The sequence below is a fragment of the Chiloscyllium plagiosum genome, chromosome 19 (assembly GCF_004010195.1).
Source record: "Chiloscyllium plagiosum isolate BGI_BamShark_2017 chromosome 19, ASM401019v2, whole genome shotgun sequence".
Taxonomy (NCBI): Eukaryota; Metazoa; Chordata; class Chondrichthyes; order Orectolobiformes; family Hemiscylliidae; genus Chiloscyllium; species Chiloscyllium plagiosum.
In genome coordinates this window covers 49,837,966-49,856,487 of record NC_057728.1, presented here as the reverse complement: position 1 = coordinate 49,856,487, position 18,522 = coordinate 49,837,966, and the positions used below count along the sequence as shown (strand labels likewise).

At 43.8% G+C, this 18,522-nt stretch overlaps 1 protein-coding gene across 2 annotated transcripts in view; it reads right to left on the bottom strand.

Moving 5' to 3' along the window:
• LOC122559784 (CD9 antigen-like) overlaps nt 1–17,579 on the bottom strand; it is a 31,570-nt gene extending 13,991 nt beyond the window's left edge. Inside the window, exons 1-3 of one of the 2 annotated variants that reach the window (XM_043709801.1) lie at nt 17,398–17,579; nt 9,710–9,812; nt 1,627–1,724 (exon numbers count right to left, since the gene is read on the bottom strand). In XM_043709801.1, coding sequence (XP_043565736.1) covers nt 1,627–1,724; nt 9,710–9,812; nt 17,398–17,460 — 264 coding nt within the window. In that variant the 5' untranslated portion in view covers nt 17,461–17,579. The remainder of the gene's footprint in view (nt 1–1,626; nt 1,725–9,709; nt 9,813–17,397) is intronic. The other variant, XM_043709802.1, reaches the window with a different exon arrangement.
• Nucleotides 17,580–18,522: the final 943 nt, after the last annotated feature.

Here is an 18,522-nt window from a genome sequence, read left to right as displayed (position 1 = left end):
TTGCAGGACTTCAGAAGGTGCCCCTACTTTGAGCAAGACAACTCGACAATCCCTCCCAATGGTCCAGGTAGGCACCTCCTCATTCTGGATTAGTGGTGCTGGAAGAGCACAGCAGTTCAGGCAGCATCTGAGGAGCTGTAAAATCGACATTTCGGGCAAAAGTCCTTCATCAGGACTTTTGCCCTTCATTTAGGCAAAAGCCCTCCTCATTGACTACCTCAGCTGGCCAGACATTTGCAGAATGGTAAGAACTACTCTTAATCACAACCGATGGATTTCCGTGAAGGTGGTAAGATTCTGCCCTGTGATTGGATTCTATTTTAGAGCAGATCACACTTCTGTGATATGCTTCTATAAATGTCTTATGCAGTCAACATAGACAGCTGAACAGGAAGTGATATTCATTACAGTACAGTGCCCAATGAACCAATAGCAATGTTATAAATGAGAGACATATAGAATGGTGTAACAATTATAGCTCAGATACAGATCAGTTAGGAATAGAGTGTCAGAGGTTTTTTCAACAGCACAGAAAGAGGTCTTTCAGTCAATCCTGTTCACACTGGTCATCAGAGGCTCATCCATTCATTTCTCAGCACTTGGTCTGTGGCCTTGTATGCTATGGTATTTCAAGTGTTCATCTAAACGTTCTTAAGTATCCTGAAGACTCCTACCTCTGTCACCCCTAGAGACACTGAGGTCCAGATACCCAAACCCACTGGATGAAAAGAAATTCCTCAAATCCCCTCTAAACCTTCTGCTCCTTACTTTAAAACTGAGCTCTCTGGTTATTGACCCATCGACTAAGGAGAAATGTTTCTCCCTATCTATGCCTCAAGCCCATCCCCTCCTCAGCCCTCTTTGCTCCAAGGAACCTTAACCCAGCCTACCAATCTGTCTTCATAGCAGAATCGCCCCAGGGAAACTCTTCTGCACTCTCTCAAACGCAACCACATCCCTCCTTTGGAGTGGCGACCAGAACTCCAGTTGTGGCCTACCTAATATTACATACAGTTCTATCCAAATCTCCTTCAGGGCAGCTATCCCATATGCTTTCTTACCATTCAGGTGAGGTTTAAAAAAACAGAAAAGAAAAAAAAAAGAAAAATTAAGGGCTGCAAAATTGTACAAAATGACACAACAAAACCAAATCAAAATAATTTTACAATCTTACTTAAGAAAAAGGCATGTTATTTAAAATCAGTTGCAGATAATATTCCAATGGAAAGAATGAAAGGGAAAACTTATTAAATAATTAAATTGACAGTCCATATGGCCTATCTCTTTAACCTCAATCTCTGTATCCACAGTCCCTATACATTCAGCTCATATACACATGGCCCATATCCACAAAATCCTAACATATTCCAAATCCACACAGTCCACATACACACATCCCATATCCACAGAGTCTGTATGCACACAGTCTATACTTGAATAATCCATATGCACTTAGTCTATGTTCACACAATTCATGTCCACACAGCCCATATACCAGACTACACATTCAACAGAAGAATGAAGTTTCAGTGAAGTCTTTCCATTCCTCTTTATTAATAGACCTACACTAGTACTGACATTTTCAATTCCACATTCTGCACGTTAAGTATGGCTCAATGTACTTACAAACCAAAGTAAACACTTTGATTCCTTGGATACTGCAAAGTATCCTGTGAAACCTGAAACCAGCAGCAAGCCGCCCGCTGCCCACATGACATAAATACCTGGAGGAAAGAAATAGAAACTGTGATTATAAAATCATAAGGTACATGGTCTCTTCTTTAACTACATTTGATTCTTGCCCCAGTCCCTTACCTTCTCTTTCTCCTTCAGTCCCTCATTGTCTTCCAAGGACCGAACCGCTTGTTCAAGTTTCAGCGCATCTCATGTCACTGAAACAGCTCCACAGCACATCGTCTGGTTTAGGTCGTGTTCCTCCCAAATTGCTCCATATTGCAGCAAAAAAAAAATCATTCCTTGCTCTGCCTCCAGTTACCCAGTTTGGGGCTGCCCTTGTATCAGTCAGCCATTATTGAAGACAAAGTCAGTCTATGTCCAACTAGTTCCATCTTCTGCACTCTCTGCTCCTGGATGTCAAAGCACATAGCCTGACTCACCTGTAAGTTTTCCCATGGGTGCTGCTCCTTGGCAACACAGTAATGACATAGTGGTAATGTCGCTGAACTTGTAGCCCAGAAGCTAAAGCTCTGGGGATGTAGGTTCGAATCCCACCATAGCAGATAGTGAAATTTGAATCTAAATTAAAAGTTGGCTGAATGACAACTGTGTAATCTTTGAGGTAAAAACAATGACTGCAGATGCTGGAAACCAGATTCTGGATCAGTGGTGCTGGAAGAGCACAGCAGTTCAGGCAGCATCCGACGAGCAGCAAAATCAACTTTTCGGGCAAAAGCCCTTCATCAGGAATAAAGGCAGAGAGCCTGAAGCATGGAGAGATAAGCTAGAGGAGGGTGGGAGTGGGGAGAAAGTATCATAGAGTACAATAGGTGAGTGGGGGAGGAGATGAAGGTGATAGGTCAAGGAGGAGAGGGTGGAGTGGATAGGTGGAAAAGGAGCTAGGCAGGTCGGACAAGTCCGGACAAGTCAAGGGGACAGATTTAGCATGGCCAATCCACCTAACCTGCCTGTCTTTGGACTATGGGAGGAGCACCTGAAGGAAACCCATGCAGACACAGGGAGAATGTGCAAACTCCACACAGATAGTCACCCGAGGCCGGATTCGAACTCGGCTCCCTGATTACTGTGAGTCAATGGTGCTAACCACTGAGCCACCATGATCTGGCCTACATGTCGCTCTGGATCCACAGCAATATGGCCGACTGTTAACTGCCCTCTGAGTGGGCTCAGAAAGCCACTCAATTTAAGGGCAATTTGGGATGGGCAATAAATGCTATTGTTTTCAGCAACACCCACATCCTGTGAGCAAATGGAAACAAACATCTGACGACATGGCCTGGGTTGCAAGTCTCACTGATATCTCCCACACCAGACTCTGACTCACCTTTCACAGTGTCACAGTTGTGAACCATTCCCCTCTCCCCATCCCACCCACCCTGCCCAGTAGACCGACAGCACAGAATGATACCATTTGCTGGCACCCCCCCCACCTGACAAATTACTGGGTTCAAGCTCCATGGTGACCTCCTCCCCACCTGCTCTTCATTTTCAGTATGTAACAAAAGCACAGAAAGGTAAAGGAAAGGAATGAAGGAATGGAAAGGAGGGAGTGGAAGAAGGTAAAACAAACTAAAGAAAGGAAGCCAGGTGGAAAGGTGTGAATGAAGAGAACAGAGCAAGGAAGGCGGGGAGAGTATGAAGGAAGGAATGGAAGAGGAAGGGAGTGATATGGTAAGAAAGGATGGGGAGGTAGTGGCATAGTGTCAATCCCAATGCATTAGAGGCCTGGGCTAATGCTCAGGGTCATGGGTTCAAATCCCACTATGGCAGCTGGTGGAGTTTGAAACCAGTTAATATATGCTAAATGTCTGTAACAGTGACCGTGAAACTATCATCAACTATTGCTGTAAACCTCACCTGGTTCACTAGTGTCCTTTAGGGAAAGAAATTTGCCATTCATACCCGGCCTGACCTACATAAGACCAGCAGCAATGAGGTGAACTCTAAACTGCCCTCTGAAATGGCTCTGGCAAGCCCCTTGGGTCAACAGCAGTTTGGGATAGGCAACAAAGGCTGCCCTCACCAACAGTGATCTCACCAACAGTGCCCACATTCCTTGAAAGAACAAAGAAAGGAAAGAGATGAAGAGGAAAGAAAGAAGATGAGAAAAAGCAAAATGGAAAAATGTAAGGTGGGCAAATAAAGGAGAAAGTCTATTTGCAGAGAGTAGAACTGATGTTCGGTATGTAATAAATGCACTTCCATAAGTAGTAGCCCTGAACCAAGCCAGAAGAGCATTTTCGATCTGGTTTTGGATTGATTTATTATTGTCACTCGGCACAGTGAAAAGGTTTGTTTTGAATGTAGTGCAGGCAGATCATACCATACAAATTGCTTTAAGGTAATGGAACAGAGTGAGGAATACAACGTTATGGCTGCAGACAGGGTGCATAAACAGTGAGATCAACATTAGATTTAAAATCTGAGAGGTCCATTTAGCCATTGAGATTCCTGATGAAGGGCTTATGTCCAAAACGTCGACTCTCCTGTTCCTCGGATGCTGCCTGACTTGCTGTGCTTTTCCAGCACCACACTCCTGACTCTGATCTCCAGCATCTGCAGTCATCACTTTCTCCCAGGTCCATTTAGTAGATAATAACAGCGGGGAAGAAACTATTCCTCAATCTGTTGGTACGTGTGTTTAAGCTTTTATCTCTTTTGCCCAATGCAAGAGGTTGGAAGAGATTTTAGCTGGGGTGGGAGGGGCCTTTGATTATGTTGGCTGCTTTTACTTTTCAATGAAGGTTTACTGTATCCAAGTTCCAGCGAAGCAGACGGGAGTTTGTTCCCAACAGATTATCTCAGGCTCTGACACTACTTTTCATCATTTACATAAATGATTTGGATGCGAGCATAAGAGGTATAGTTAGTAAGTTTGCAGATGACACCAAAATTGGAGGTGTAGTGGATAACAAAGAGGGTTACCTCAGATTACAACAGGATCTTGATCAGATGGGCCAATGGGCTGAGAAGTGGCATATGGAGTTTAATTCAGATAAATGCAAGGTGCTGCATTCTGGGAAAGCAAATCTTAGCAGGACTAATACACTTAATGGTAAGGTCCTAGGGAGTGTTGCTGAACAAAGAGACCTTGGAGTGCAGGTTCATAGCTCCTTGAAAATGGAGTCGCAGGTAGATAGGATAGTGAAGAAGGCATTTGGTATGCTTTCCTTTATTGGTCAGAGTATTGAGTACAGGAGTTGGGAGGTCATGTTGCGGCTGTACAAGACATTGGTTAAGTCACTTTTGGAATATTGAGTGCAATTCTGGTCTCCTTCCTATCGGAAAGGTGTTGTGAAACTAGAAAGGGTTCAGAAAAGATTTACAAGGATGTTGCCAGGGTTAGAGGATTTGAGCTACAGGGAGAGGCTGAACAGGCTGGGGCTGTTTTCCCTGGAGCGTCAGAGGCTGAGGGGTGACCTCATAGAGGTTGACAAAATTATGAGGGGCATGGATAAATAGACGAAGTCTCTTCCCTGGGCTGGGGGAGTCCAGAACTAGAGGGCATAGGTTTAGGATGAGAGGGGAAAGATGTAAAAGAGACCTAAGGGGCAACCTTTTCACACAGGGGTGGTACATGTATGGAATGAGCTGCCAGAGGAAATGGTGGAGGCTGGTACAATTGCAACATTTAAAAGGCATCTGGATGGGTATATGAATAGGAAGGGTTTGGAGGGATATAGGCCGGGTGCTGGCAGGTGGGACTAAATTGGGTTGGGATATCTGGTCGGCATGGACAGGTTGGAGCGAAGGGTCTATTTCCATGTTGTACATCTCTATCACCCTGTGACTCTATGAGTGCACAGAACTGTTAAGTGGTTGTCTGAGAACAAATGCTTCATGAGTGACTGAGTGATTTCTCAGAAGAATGATCAACTATTTCACTGCCTACTTAATACATATTTTCATTGTTCTCGTTAAACAATAGGGGAAGTTGTTTCCGAGGATTTTTGAAGTATTCACAGACTTTCCATTATCACTTCCTCTCACAGGCAGCCTGAAGTAAAATCAATCGTGGCCTACTGCCACGTTAATCTAAAACTGGGAACAGGAGTCGGCCATTCAGCCCTTTGAGCCTGCATTGCCATACTGAATGATTATGACCAAAAGCTAACTCAATGCCATATTCCTGCTTTCAGTCCAAGTGCAAGGAAGGATGGCCATTGTTCCATCATTCTATCTGATAATAACTGATTTAGCTCAGTCCTACTTATCTGGCTTTGCTTCATATTTCTCTAAATTGTAAAATAATTCTCAGTCTCTGGATTACAATTTCTAATTGACCCCCGACATCCACAGACTTCATGGGGAGACAGTTCCAGATTCTCACTCCCCACTGTGGGACAAGTGCGTCCTGACATCAGTCCGGAAGTGTTTAGGCTCAAGTTCTACTGTCGTGCCAGACTCCCACACCCATGCACCGCATCCAAAGGCCCACCACAGTCACACTGCCAAGGAGAGGGTGAATAGTTCTTCTTTATCTCCCCTATCGAATCATTCCATTATTTTAAACACCTCAGTTCAAATACCCTTCAACCCCTAAACTCCAAGGATTTCTTTTGCAAACTGTCCTCATAATTTAACCATTTACTATTCAGGTGACGGTACTGCATTCACTTCAATGCCAATGCGACAGAGCAAACCTCAACCCAGAGCTCAGTAATTGAAGGAGGACCAGTGCTGGAGGTGGTAGTTCAGTAAATCCTCCCCGTTGTTTCAAGAGCAATTGCTAACCCATTCCTGACAGGGTGAGGAGAATGTGACCACCGTTCTAGTGAAGGGCCTTTGCCTGAAAAGTCAATTTTCCTGCAGCTCGGATGCTGCCTGACCTGCTGTGCTTTTCCAGCACCACTCTAATCGTGACTCTAATCTCCAGCATCTGCAGTACTCACTTCTGCCTAGAGAGAGAAGCTGATCTGATACCGCACTGGAAATGTTGACACTTTTTCTCTCCACAGGTACTACCAGACTTGCTGAGTCTCTGCAGCATTCTCTGTGTCTGTGTGGGATTCCTCCGGGTGCTCCGGTTTCCTCCCATAATCCAAAGACGTCCAGGTTAGGTGAATTGGCCATGCTAAATTGCCTATAGTGGTCAGGGATGTGTAGGCTAGGTGCATTAGTCAGGAATAAATGTAGAGTAATAAGATAGGGACATGGGCCTGGGTGGGATACTCTTCGGAGGGTCGGTGTGGACTTGTTGGGCCGAAGGGCCTGTTTCCACACTGTAGGAATTCTATGATTTTATGAAAATGTGCCATTCCTTAAGTCCCAAACAAGGAAGAGCTGCAACCAAAGCTCTGTGTTCTAACTGTGACCAAGTCTCATTCACTTATTAACTCCAGGGATGCTGACCTCCATTTGCATCTGATCCAGCTACACCTTAAATTTGATTGATTGATTTATTCAATGTCATGTGTACCAAAGGACAGTGAAAAGCTTTGTTTGTGAACAGTACAGGCAGATCATTGTAAGCAAGGATGTACAGATCAAAAATACTTAAACAGAGGCACATAGGTTACATTGGACAGGGCCTGCACTAGATGACAAATCCACATTCCTATTTTCAAATCCCTGCATGTTCTTACCCTTCCCTAAATAGGTGATCTGCTTCAACTCTACACTGCTCTCAGATACCTGTGCTCCACTGGTCATGGCCTCTGAAATATCTCTGATTTGCATCATATTTGATCTCAAAATGAGTTTTCAACCACATCTGGCCACCAAGATCATCTACTTCCATGTTAATGTAAAACGAGGAACAGGAGGAGGCCATTCAGCCCTTTGAGCCTGCATTGCCATACTGAATGATTATGGCCAAATACTAACTCAATGCCATATTCCTGTTTTTACTCCAAACCCCTCTCTGCCTTTAACACGTAAACATCGATCAAACTCTTTTTTGAATATACTGTGCAAATTCCACAGCTTGATTGAAATTCCATTGATTTTGATCACTTCAGTTCATTTGCTGCTGAAATCCTCATTTGTGCACTTTTTAAAAATGTATGCAGGCGTTGTTGTCATACATTCCTAATTGCTGAGAGGGCAGTTAAGAGTCAACAACATTGTTGTGGGTCTGGAGTCACATCAAGGCCAGACCATGGTGGCTCAGTGGTTGGCACTACTGCCCCACAGCACCAGGGACCCAGGTTTGATTCCACCCTCGGGAAACTGTCTGTGTGGAGTTTGCATATTCTCCCCATGTCTCTGTGTGGGTTTCCGTCGGGTGCGCCGGTTTCCTCCCACAAACTCCCACCACCAAAGATGTCCAGGATAGGTGGATTGGCCCTGCTAAATTACCCAGAGTGTTCAGGGATGTGTAGATTAGGGTGTTAGCCATGGGAAATGCAGGGTTATAGGGTAGGGAGACGGGTCTGGATGGGATGCTCTTTGGAGGGTCAGTGTGGATTTGTTGGGCCAAATGGCCTGTTTCCACATTGTAGGAATTCTATATATATAAAACACCAAGTAACGAAAGCAGATTTCCTTCCCTAAAGGATATTAGTGAACTAGATGGGTTTATCCCCTAACAATTGGCAAAAGTTTAGTGATTATCATTAGGCTGTTAATACAAGATTTTTATTGAACTCAATGTCTACCATCTGCCAAAGCAGGATTTGAACCAAGGTCCCCAGAATTTCACCTGGTACCTAGTCCAGGGATAATACCACTCGGTCATTACCTTCCCCCAAAGCATTTGTCACCTCTGGACTTGACATTTCAAATGCATTCCTGGCTGACCTCCCCACTTCCAAAACAATGACAGTAAAGATAAACCCAACAATTACAGAGCAGTCACTTTAACTTCAGTAGTGGGAGAACTTCTAGAAACAATTATTCAGGATAGAATTAATGGTCATATGGACAAAGTATAGCTTAATCTAGAAGAGACAGAATGGATTCGTTTAAGAAAGTTGAGTTACACTGGAGTTTTTTTTGTAAAGGTGGCAAGGTTTTGATGAGGGCAATGCTGTTGATGTGGTGTACGTTGACTTTCAAAGTGCATTTGACAAACTGCCACATCTATCCTCAAAGTTATAGTTTATTGAATAAGAGGAACGGGAACAACATGGGGAGAAAATTGGCTGAGTGACAGGAAACGGAAAATAATGGTTAATGGGTATTTTTTGAACTGCAGGAGGGTGGGCATTGGAGTTCCCCACTGGGACTCTTATTTTCCTGACGTAGATACATGATGTGACAAGTGCATGTGACAATTTCAAAGTTTGCAGATAATATAAAACTTGAGAGTATTGAAAACTGAGGACGGTGTAGAACTTCAAACGTGCATTGTCAAGTTGGTGGAGTGGTCACGTAGTGAGTAGTTAAGGTATGTCTACTGGAGGCAGATTCAGTCGAGGAGCATAAGAGAGTAAAACAGATGCTGTAAGTCAGAAGCAAACACAGAAATTGCTGGAAAAGCTCAGCAGGTCTGGCAGCACCTGTGAAGAGAAATCAAAGTTAACGTTTCGGGTCCAGTGCCTGAAATGTTAACTGATTTGTCTTCACAGATGCTGCCAGACCTGCTGAGCTTTCTAGCGATTTCTGTGTTTCTGAATGTAAGAGGATGTTAAATGATAAGTTAAATAGAAACAATGTACAGAGTTACAGGGAAAAGGCAGGAGGCTAGCATCAAGACAAAATGCTGAGAGAGTCAGTGCAGAAACAGTAAGCTGTAACACTCCTTTCGCACCACCCTCTGTAAATCTAAATCCATCCAGAATTCTGATCTTCAAATCCTGATTCGTGGCAAGCCCTCTTCATAGACCACTCTAGACCAAGAAGTGATGACTGGGATGGGAAGGGATGAAGATAGCTGGACATATTTAATACAGCAGCTTTGCTGGGCTGGGAGCCTGGAAAAACAGGTGATAGTTGAATGGAACTTGGTGAGAGTTAGAAAGCAATGGGCAGAACAGTGAAGGAACCAAGAGACCAGGGGGATGGGATCAAGTTTGGATTGAGAAGCAGCGAGAGTTGAAAATTTAATTGGATTTCACCAAACACTCACCAATAATGAATTTCTCCCCATTCGCACCAACTTCGTAAAGACTTTTTGTCCTTTCATCAAAGCGAAACCAAAATGCCAGTAGCAAAATGATGAGTCCCAGCAACTGGAAAGTAACAATGAGGAAGGTGATCTTAACATTGTTAATCATGAAGATTTTATAGGAAACAGTGTCTAATATATTTATTCTTAATAAACTGCATAGCGCATGAACGTCATTTAGGGAAGGAAATCTGCCTTCCTTGTATGGTCGAGCCTACATGAGAACCCAACCCACAGCAATTTGTGACTCTTAACCGCCCTCTTAAACAACCAACACACTTCTCAGCTGTCTGCAAGGGACACAGGGTTCAAGAATGTGGCGAGCCATCAGCTTCTCCAGGACAATTAGGCATGGGCGGGCCCTCATGTTCCTTGCATGGGAGTCAGTGGTGTTATGTAGTCATAGAGATGTACAGCACAGAAACAGACTGTCGGTCCAATTTGTCCATGCTGACCAGATATCCCAACCCATTCTAGTTCCATTTGCCAGCACCCAGCCCATATCCCTCCAAACCCTTCCTATTCATATACGCATCCAGATGTCTTTTAAATGTTACAATTGTACCAGCCTCTACCACTTCCTCTGGCAGCTCATTCCATACATGCTCCACCCTCTACATGAAAACATTGCCCCTTAGGTCTCTTTTATATTTTTCCCTTCTCACCCTAAACCTATGCCCTCTAGTTCTGGACTCCTCCACCCCAGGGAAAAGACCTTGACTACTTATCCTATCTGTGCCCTTCATGATTTTATAAACCTCTATAAAGTCAGCCCTCAGCCTCTGACGTTCCAGGGAAAACAGCCCCAGCCTACTCAACATCTCCCTATAGCTCAAATCCTCCAAACTTGGCAACATCCTTGTAAATCTCTTCTGAACCCTTTCACGTTTCACAACACCTTTCCGATAGGAAGGAGACCAGAATTGCACGCAATATTCCACAAGTGGCCGAATCAATGTTCTGTACAGACGCAACATGACCTCCCAACTCCTGTACTCAATACTCTGACCAACAAAGGAAAGCATACAAAATGCCTTCTTCACCATCCTAACTACCTGCAATTCCACTTTCAAAGAGCTATGAACCTGCACTCCAAGGTCTCTTTGTTCAGCAAACACTCCCTAGGACCTTAACATTAAGTGTATAAGTCCTGCTAAGATTTGCTTTCCCAGAATGCAACGCTTTGCATTTATCTAAATTAAACTCCATCTGCCACTCTTCCGCCCATTGGCCCATCTGATCCCATTATAATCATTGGTAACCCTCTTCGCTGTCCACTACATCTCCAATTTTGGTGTCATCTGCAAACTTACTAACTATACCTCCTATATCCACATTCAAATCATTTATATTAATGAAGAATAGTAGTAGATCCAGTACTGATCCTTGTGGCACTCCACTAGTCACAGGCCTTCAGTCTGAAAAAGAACTTTCCACCTCCAACCTCTGTCTTCTACCTTTGAGCCAGTTCTGCAAAATAGGTAGTTCTCCCTGTATTCCATGAGATTTAACCTCGCTAACCAGTCTCCCATGGGGAACCTTGTTGAATACTTTACAGAAGTCCATATAAATCACATCTACTACCAAGCTTTTATCAACCTTCTTTGTTACTTCTTCAAAAAACTTAATCAAGTTCCTGAGACATGATTTCCCACACACAAAGCCATGTTGACTATCCCTAATCAGTCCTTGCCTTTCCAAATATGTGTAAATCCTGTCCCTCAGGATTCCCTCCAACAACTTGCCCACCATCAACGTCAGGCTCACTGGTCTATAGTTCCCTGGCTTGTCTTTATCTCCTTTCTCAAATAGTGGCACCATGTTAGCCAACCTCCAGTCTTTCAGCACCTCATCTGTGACTATCAATGATACAAACATCGCAGCAAGGGGCCCAGCAATCACTTCCCTAGTTTCCCACAGAGTTCTAGGGTACACCTGATCAGGTCCTGGGGATTTATCCACCTTTATGAGTTTCAAGACATCCAGCACTTCCTCCTCTGTAAATGGACATTTTTCAAGATGTCACCATCTATTTCCCCACATTCTAAATCTTCCATGTCCTTTTCCACAGTAAATATTGATGCAAAATACTCGTTTACTATCTCCCCCATCTCCTGCAGCTCCACACAAAGGCCTCCTTCCTGATCTTTGAGGGGCTCTATTCTCTCCCTAGTTACCCTTTTGTCCATAATGTATTTGAAAAAACCCTTTGGATTCTCCTTAACCCTATTTTCCAAAGCTATCTCATGTCTCCTTTTTGCCCTCCTGATTTCCCGTTAAGTATACTCCTACTGCCTTTATACTCTTCTAAGGATTTACTCGATCTATCCTGTCTATACCTTACATATGCATCCTTCTTTTTCTTAACCAAACCATCAATTTCTTCAGTCATCCAGCATTCCCTATACCTACCAGCCTTCCTTTTCACCCTGACAGGAATATACTGTTTTTGGACTCTTATTATCTCATTTCTGAAGGCTTCCCATTTTCCAGCTGTCCCTTTACCTGTGAACATCTGCCCCAAACAGCTTTCGAAAGTTCTTGCCTAATGCCATCTAAGTTAATCTTCCTCCAATTTAGAACTTCAACTTTTAGATCTGGTCTATCCTTTTCCATCACTATTTTAAAACAAATAGAATTATGGTTGCTGGCCCCAAAGTGCTCCCCCACTAACACCTCAGTCACCTGCCCTGCCTTATTTCCCAAGAGTAGGTCAGGTTTTACACCTTCTCTAGTAGGTACATACACATACAGAATCAGAAAATTGTCGAGTACACACTTAATAAATTCCTCTCCATCTAAACCCTTAACACTATGGCAGTCCCAATCTATGTTTGGAAAGTTAAAATCCCCTACTATAACCATTCTATTATACTTACAGATAATTGAAATTTCCTTCCAAATTTGTTTTGCATTTTCGTGCTGACTATTAGGAGGTCTATAATACAATCCCAATAAGGTGATCATCCCTTTCCTATCTCTTAGTTTCACCCAAAAAACCTCCCTGGATGTATTTCTGGGAATATCCTCCCTCAGCACAGCTGTAATGCTATCCCTTATCAAAAATGCCACTCCCTCTCCTCTCTTGCCTCCCTTTCTATCCTTCCTGTAGCATTTGTATCCTGGAACATTAAGCTGCCAGTCCTGCCCATCCCTGAGCCATGTTTCCATAATTGCTATGATATCCCAGTCCCATGTTCCTAACAATGCACTGAGTTCATCTGCCTTCCCTGTCAGGCCTCTTGCATTGAAATAAATGCAGTTTCATTTATCAGTCCTACCTTGTTCTCTGCTTTGTCCCTGCCTGCTCTTACTGTTTGACTCACTTCCTTTCTTAACTGTACCAATCTCAGATTGATCTCTATCTCCCTGGTTCCCACTGCATCCCCCACCCCATTCCCTACTAGTTTAAATCCTGCTGAGCAGCTCCGGCAAGCCTCCCTGCTTGTATATTAGTCCCCTTCCAATTCAGGTGCAATTCATCCTTCTTATACAGGTCACTTCCACCCACAAAAGATTCCAATGATACAAAAATGTGAATCCTTCCAGCTCCTCGGCCACGCATTTATCTGCTCTATCCTCCTATTCGTACCCTCACTAGCTTGTAGCACCGGGAGTAATCCAGATATTATTACCCTCAAGGACTCGCCTAACTTTCTGCATTTTCCCTTCAGAATTTCATCCTTTTCCCCTCCTATGTCATTGGTTCCAATGTGTACAATTACCTCCCAATGAGACACATCTGTCGCAAATTCACCTGCACCTCCACACACATCATTTACTGTATCCGCTGCACCCGATGTGGTCTCCTCTACATTGGGGAGACAGGTCGCCTACTTGCGGAACGTTTCAGGGAACACCTCTGGGACACCCACACCAACCAACCATACCGTCCCGTGGCTGAGCACTGTAACTCCCCCTCCCACTCCGCCAAGGACATGCAGGTCCTTGGCCTCCTCCATCGCCAGATATCACCCTCACCCTCACCTCCTTCCACCTATCGTGTTCCCAGGGCCGCTCCTCCAAATCCCCTCCCCCCTACCTTTTATCTCAGCCCACCTGACACACCAGCCTCATTCCTGAAGAAGGGCTTATGCCCGAAACGTCGATTCTCCTGCTCCTCGGATGCTGCATGGCCTGCTGCGTTTTTCCAGCATCACATTTTTCAACTCTGGTCTCCAGCATCTGCAGTCATCACTTTCTCCTAATTACCTCCTGCTGGCCCCTCTCCCCCTTGAGAACATTCTGCACCCTCTCTGATCCTGGCACCAGGGAGGCAACACACCATTCTGGTTTTTCACTGCTGACCACAGAAACATTGATTTGTGCCTCCGATTAGGGAGTCCCCTAACACAATCTAATAGTAATGCAACTAATCTAATAATTCAGCACTCCAGGTTAACGTTCTGGGTATAGAGTCATAGAGATGTACAGCACGGAAACAGACCCTTCGGTCCAACTCATCCATGCCGACCAGATATTCCAACCCAATCTAGTCCCACCTGCCAGCACCTGGCCCATATCCCTCCAAACCCTTCCTATTCATATACCCATCCAAATGCCTCTTAAATGTTGCAATTGTACCAGCCTCCATCACATCCTCTGGCAGCTTATTTCATACACGTACCACCCTCTGTGTGAAAAAGTTGCCTTTTAGATCTCTTTTATATCTTTCCCCTCTTTCCTTGTGTGTTCAAATCTCACATGCAGGAGGTGAAATTTGAACTCAGTTAATAACTACAATAAAAGACCATGTAGCTACTGTTGGTTGTTGTAAAAGCCCATCTTGTTCACTCATGCAATTTAGGGAAGGGAATCTATTGACCACACCTGACTTTAGCCAACATGTGACTTCAACCTCACAGCAATGTGTTTAACTTTTAATTGCCCTTGAAATGGTCTGGCAAGTCATTCAGTTCCATGTCAATTAGAATGATAGAATCCCTACAGTGTAGAAATAAGCCATTTGGCCCATCAAGTCCACACTGACCCTCCAATGAGCATTCTCCCGGACCAATTCCCTTACCCTATCCTAACCTTGTAACCCTGCATTTCCCATGGCTAATCCATCTAGCCTGCACACCCCTGGCAACTAAACATGGCCAATCCACCTAACCTGCATATCTTTGGACTGGTGGGCAGGGGGAACCAGAGCACCCAGAGGAAACACAGGAAGAATGTACAAACTCCACACAGGCAGTCGCCTGAGGGTGGAATCGAACCCAGGTCCCTGGTGCTGTGAGGCAACAGTGCTAACCACTGAGGCCTCTGTGCTGCCCAATTAGGAGTGGGCAATAAATTTTAGTCCAGCCAATGATTCCCACATCATACGAATAAATAAAGAAAGTGTAAATGAAAGGTATCGTTGATAATAGGACAATCTTGTTTATCAAATGAGATGTTCTCTCCATCATCCATGGACCAATAGTGTGAAATTTCCCATTGAATATCATTTATAGGGGCTCATTCATTCAAAGGTATTGGCTTAATACCATGTACTCAGAGAGGGATGGTTTTCTGTCATGTCTTTGCTGACTTCCAGATGTTCAAAATGCTTTACTGCCAAGTGAGGTGTGCTTCCTGTAATGTGGGAATCGCAGCAACTAATTTGCCTGCAGCAAGAGCCCATATTGCAACAATGAAAAGTTCATTTTTTTTTAAAATAGTGTTTGCTTGAGGAATAAATACAAAAATATTGTGCAGGAGAGCCAGAAGAAACTCTCGTGTTGTGGGGATTCAATTCAATATCTTCAATAAGAATCTGCAATCATGCAGCATTCTCTTGGTAATGTATTGAGAGCATCAGTCTGGATTCTGTGGCTGAGCTGGACTGGGATTTGAACTTACAACTTTATGGCTCAGAGGTGAGAGTGCTATCCAATGAGATATGGCTGAAAAGTAACAAACACCAGTCTGGTCATGAATGGTGGATTGACCACAGCAGTGAATGTAGGTAAGTTCAAACAAAGTTATTAAAATGCAATTGAAAACGCAGGAGAGACCAGAGAATCACAAGAACATTAAAAAAAAAAGGAGGAAAGCAACTGAAGAAGAAAGGTAGAGAAGCAAATTAACTTTGCTGTAATTTGGACATGAATTTTCACTTCAGGAGATTTGTCTGGAATTGTGACTGCAAGTTACAAACAGCTCAGTGAAACAGTGTGGACTCATATACCCTGTTCATTCAGGGTTTTATACCATTCTTTCCCAAGTTACAGAAAACCAACAGGGGAATCTTATGAAAGGTTGACCATTTCAATTCTAGATAGTAATCTGACATCTTTTAGCCTCTCCTATTTTATTTTGGGGACACTGCAGCTTTGCTGGGTCACTCTTCTCCATCTCTATCACCCATTCCTCTTCCAATTCTATTTAAGTCTCAGAATTCCTCTTCAATTTGCTGTTACTGCTGAGCACAAGCTGGGGGAGTGTCGATATCTGTGGTTTGGGCAACAACAATGGCCCTTTTACATATACTGCAGAAGTGTACTGTGCATCAGTTTTGTTTTTTTCACTCACGGCACCTAAATGTCACTGGCCGGCCAAGCCTTTATTGCCGCGTCCCCATTACCCTTAAGAAGGGGGAGGTGAGCCGCCTTCCTGAACCGCTGCAGTCGATGTCCTGTCGTGATATGCACAATCCCATTAGGGAGTGAATTCTAGGAACTTGTCCCAGCAATACTGAAGGAAGAGCAATATATTTCCAAGTCAGGATGGTGAGCAGTTTGGAGGGCGAACTTGCAGTTGGTGAGTGTTCCCAGGTATAGCTGCTGCCCTTGTCTTTCTCGGTGGAAGTGGTGGCGGGTTTGGAAGGTATAGACCAGAAGTTGTCAAACTTGATTTGTCCAAACTGACTGAATATACATCAACCCCCAGCACTCATTCTGTCGGTGCTGCCTCACATCAGTTTGCCCTCTCCATTACCTGCCACCTGCAACCTTCAGGGGAGACCATGGAAACAAGAAAAGCCACCACCTCCCCAAACGCCCAGTACCTTAACAACATCTTTCAACTACGCTGAGAGGTGGCAGCAACCCTTTTAGAGCCATGGGCTTGAACCTCGAGATTGATTTCAGTTCGGATAGAAGCGAATGGAATTCGCACAATGTCACACAAAACAAAATGAACCTGACTGAAGATCTTTGAACATCCCACCAAGTTCCTGGGCACTGCTAAATACCCATCCACACAAACCATGGCAGGGATATACGCAAATATACCTCCAGTTTGCTGCTCTCAGAAAAGGCCAGAGAACATTCAGTGTCCGATCAAGGCAATACAGTGAGACACAGTTCCAGCACAGCTATGTAACTCAACCATCAGAACCAAAGAAGCATTGTTTTTCCCTTCAACACAAGCCTCAAGAAAAGAGCTTTTATCTAAGGATTGTTTTAGCCCCCATTTTAAAATGCACAAAAGTTGCTTTATAATAATTTTAAAATTATTTCAAATAATGTTGCAAAGTATGAAAATATTAAAAAGGCATTGATAGATAATTCACTATACAACAAATAAAGTCTAAAAAAATGAACAACAGAGGATCAACAATGACCTTATTATGGTCAATATTCATCTTAGAAATTGCTAAACTCTATTTTTACAAACGAGTGAAAGTCACACTCACAAAACAAGCAGAAAGTCCAACCTACCGCAAATATCAGGTTGAGTATAAGGAGACAATATTTAATGCATCTTGCCTGAATCACCACCATTTTGACAATCCTTCAGCAGAAAGTTTTAGCCCGTGTTGTTTTGATGCAGGACGCTCTCAGCACAAAGTAAGTGACAGACTGCTATTTAACCAAAGTTCAACACAGCATGCAGAAAGCTTCCTGTCCCACCCTGTGACTTATTGCGAAATGCAACAATTCCCCAGTGAATGCTTGGTACAAGACCTAAACATCAAAAAGGTTGCAGCGTCACACAGTGTAATAAGACAGAAAGCAAACTGTTATTTTAGAATTAGAATTTATTGTCATATGTATTCTTACAAGAAAAATGCAATGAAGAGTGTTCTAAGCCGCACTAACATGGCACCTATAATGATAGAACTCATGGTAAAATCATAAGTTACAAAATTAAGGAAATATATGACAAAGATCATCAAAGTCCATTTAAAGGCTCCTGGCCTTGAAGATAGCTGCTCCTTGTGCTGTTTTTGGAACCCGGAATTATACACCAAGTAGACAAATGGAAAAACTGAACAGAAACACTTTACCAATGATGTTCACACCTCCTCAGCCGAGCTCTGCCCCCCGACTCATCCTTAAAGAGGCAGCATCTCCAACTAAATACATGATACCCTCCCCCTTTATTTAAAACTTCCATTAATAAACAGATATAGTTATCAAGGTTATCCAGACATCTCTCAGGTGGTTCCAAGAAGACTGTCCCCCTGGTGAATGCTCCCACGTTGGTCGTTCCCTGCGCTAATGTACGTTCTGCTTGGCATTGCCCGCTCACCAACTCCCCTCATACCCACTCTCCTCAATGACTGTGATGGATCTTAGGTGCATGCTCATCTCTTTAGCCAGTGTCCCCTCACGGCTGCCACTCTCAGCCTGCTCCCTGTTGAGTACCTTCTTTCCTGGAGTCAACTGTAGCCCAAGGACCCTCAAAGTTATGTCCTTAATCCCATGCATTTCCAAAATCCAGGCAACATCTCCGCTGGACAAAATCAAAACAACATTTGCACACCATTCCTGTCGCCAATCATTGTGTTGGCACTTCCTTTGGAACAGGAATTGTGTGCAGGCAGACAAGTTGTAAACCTG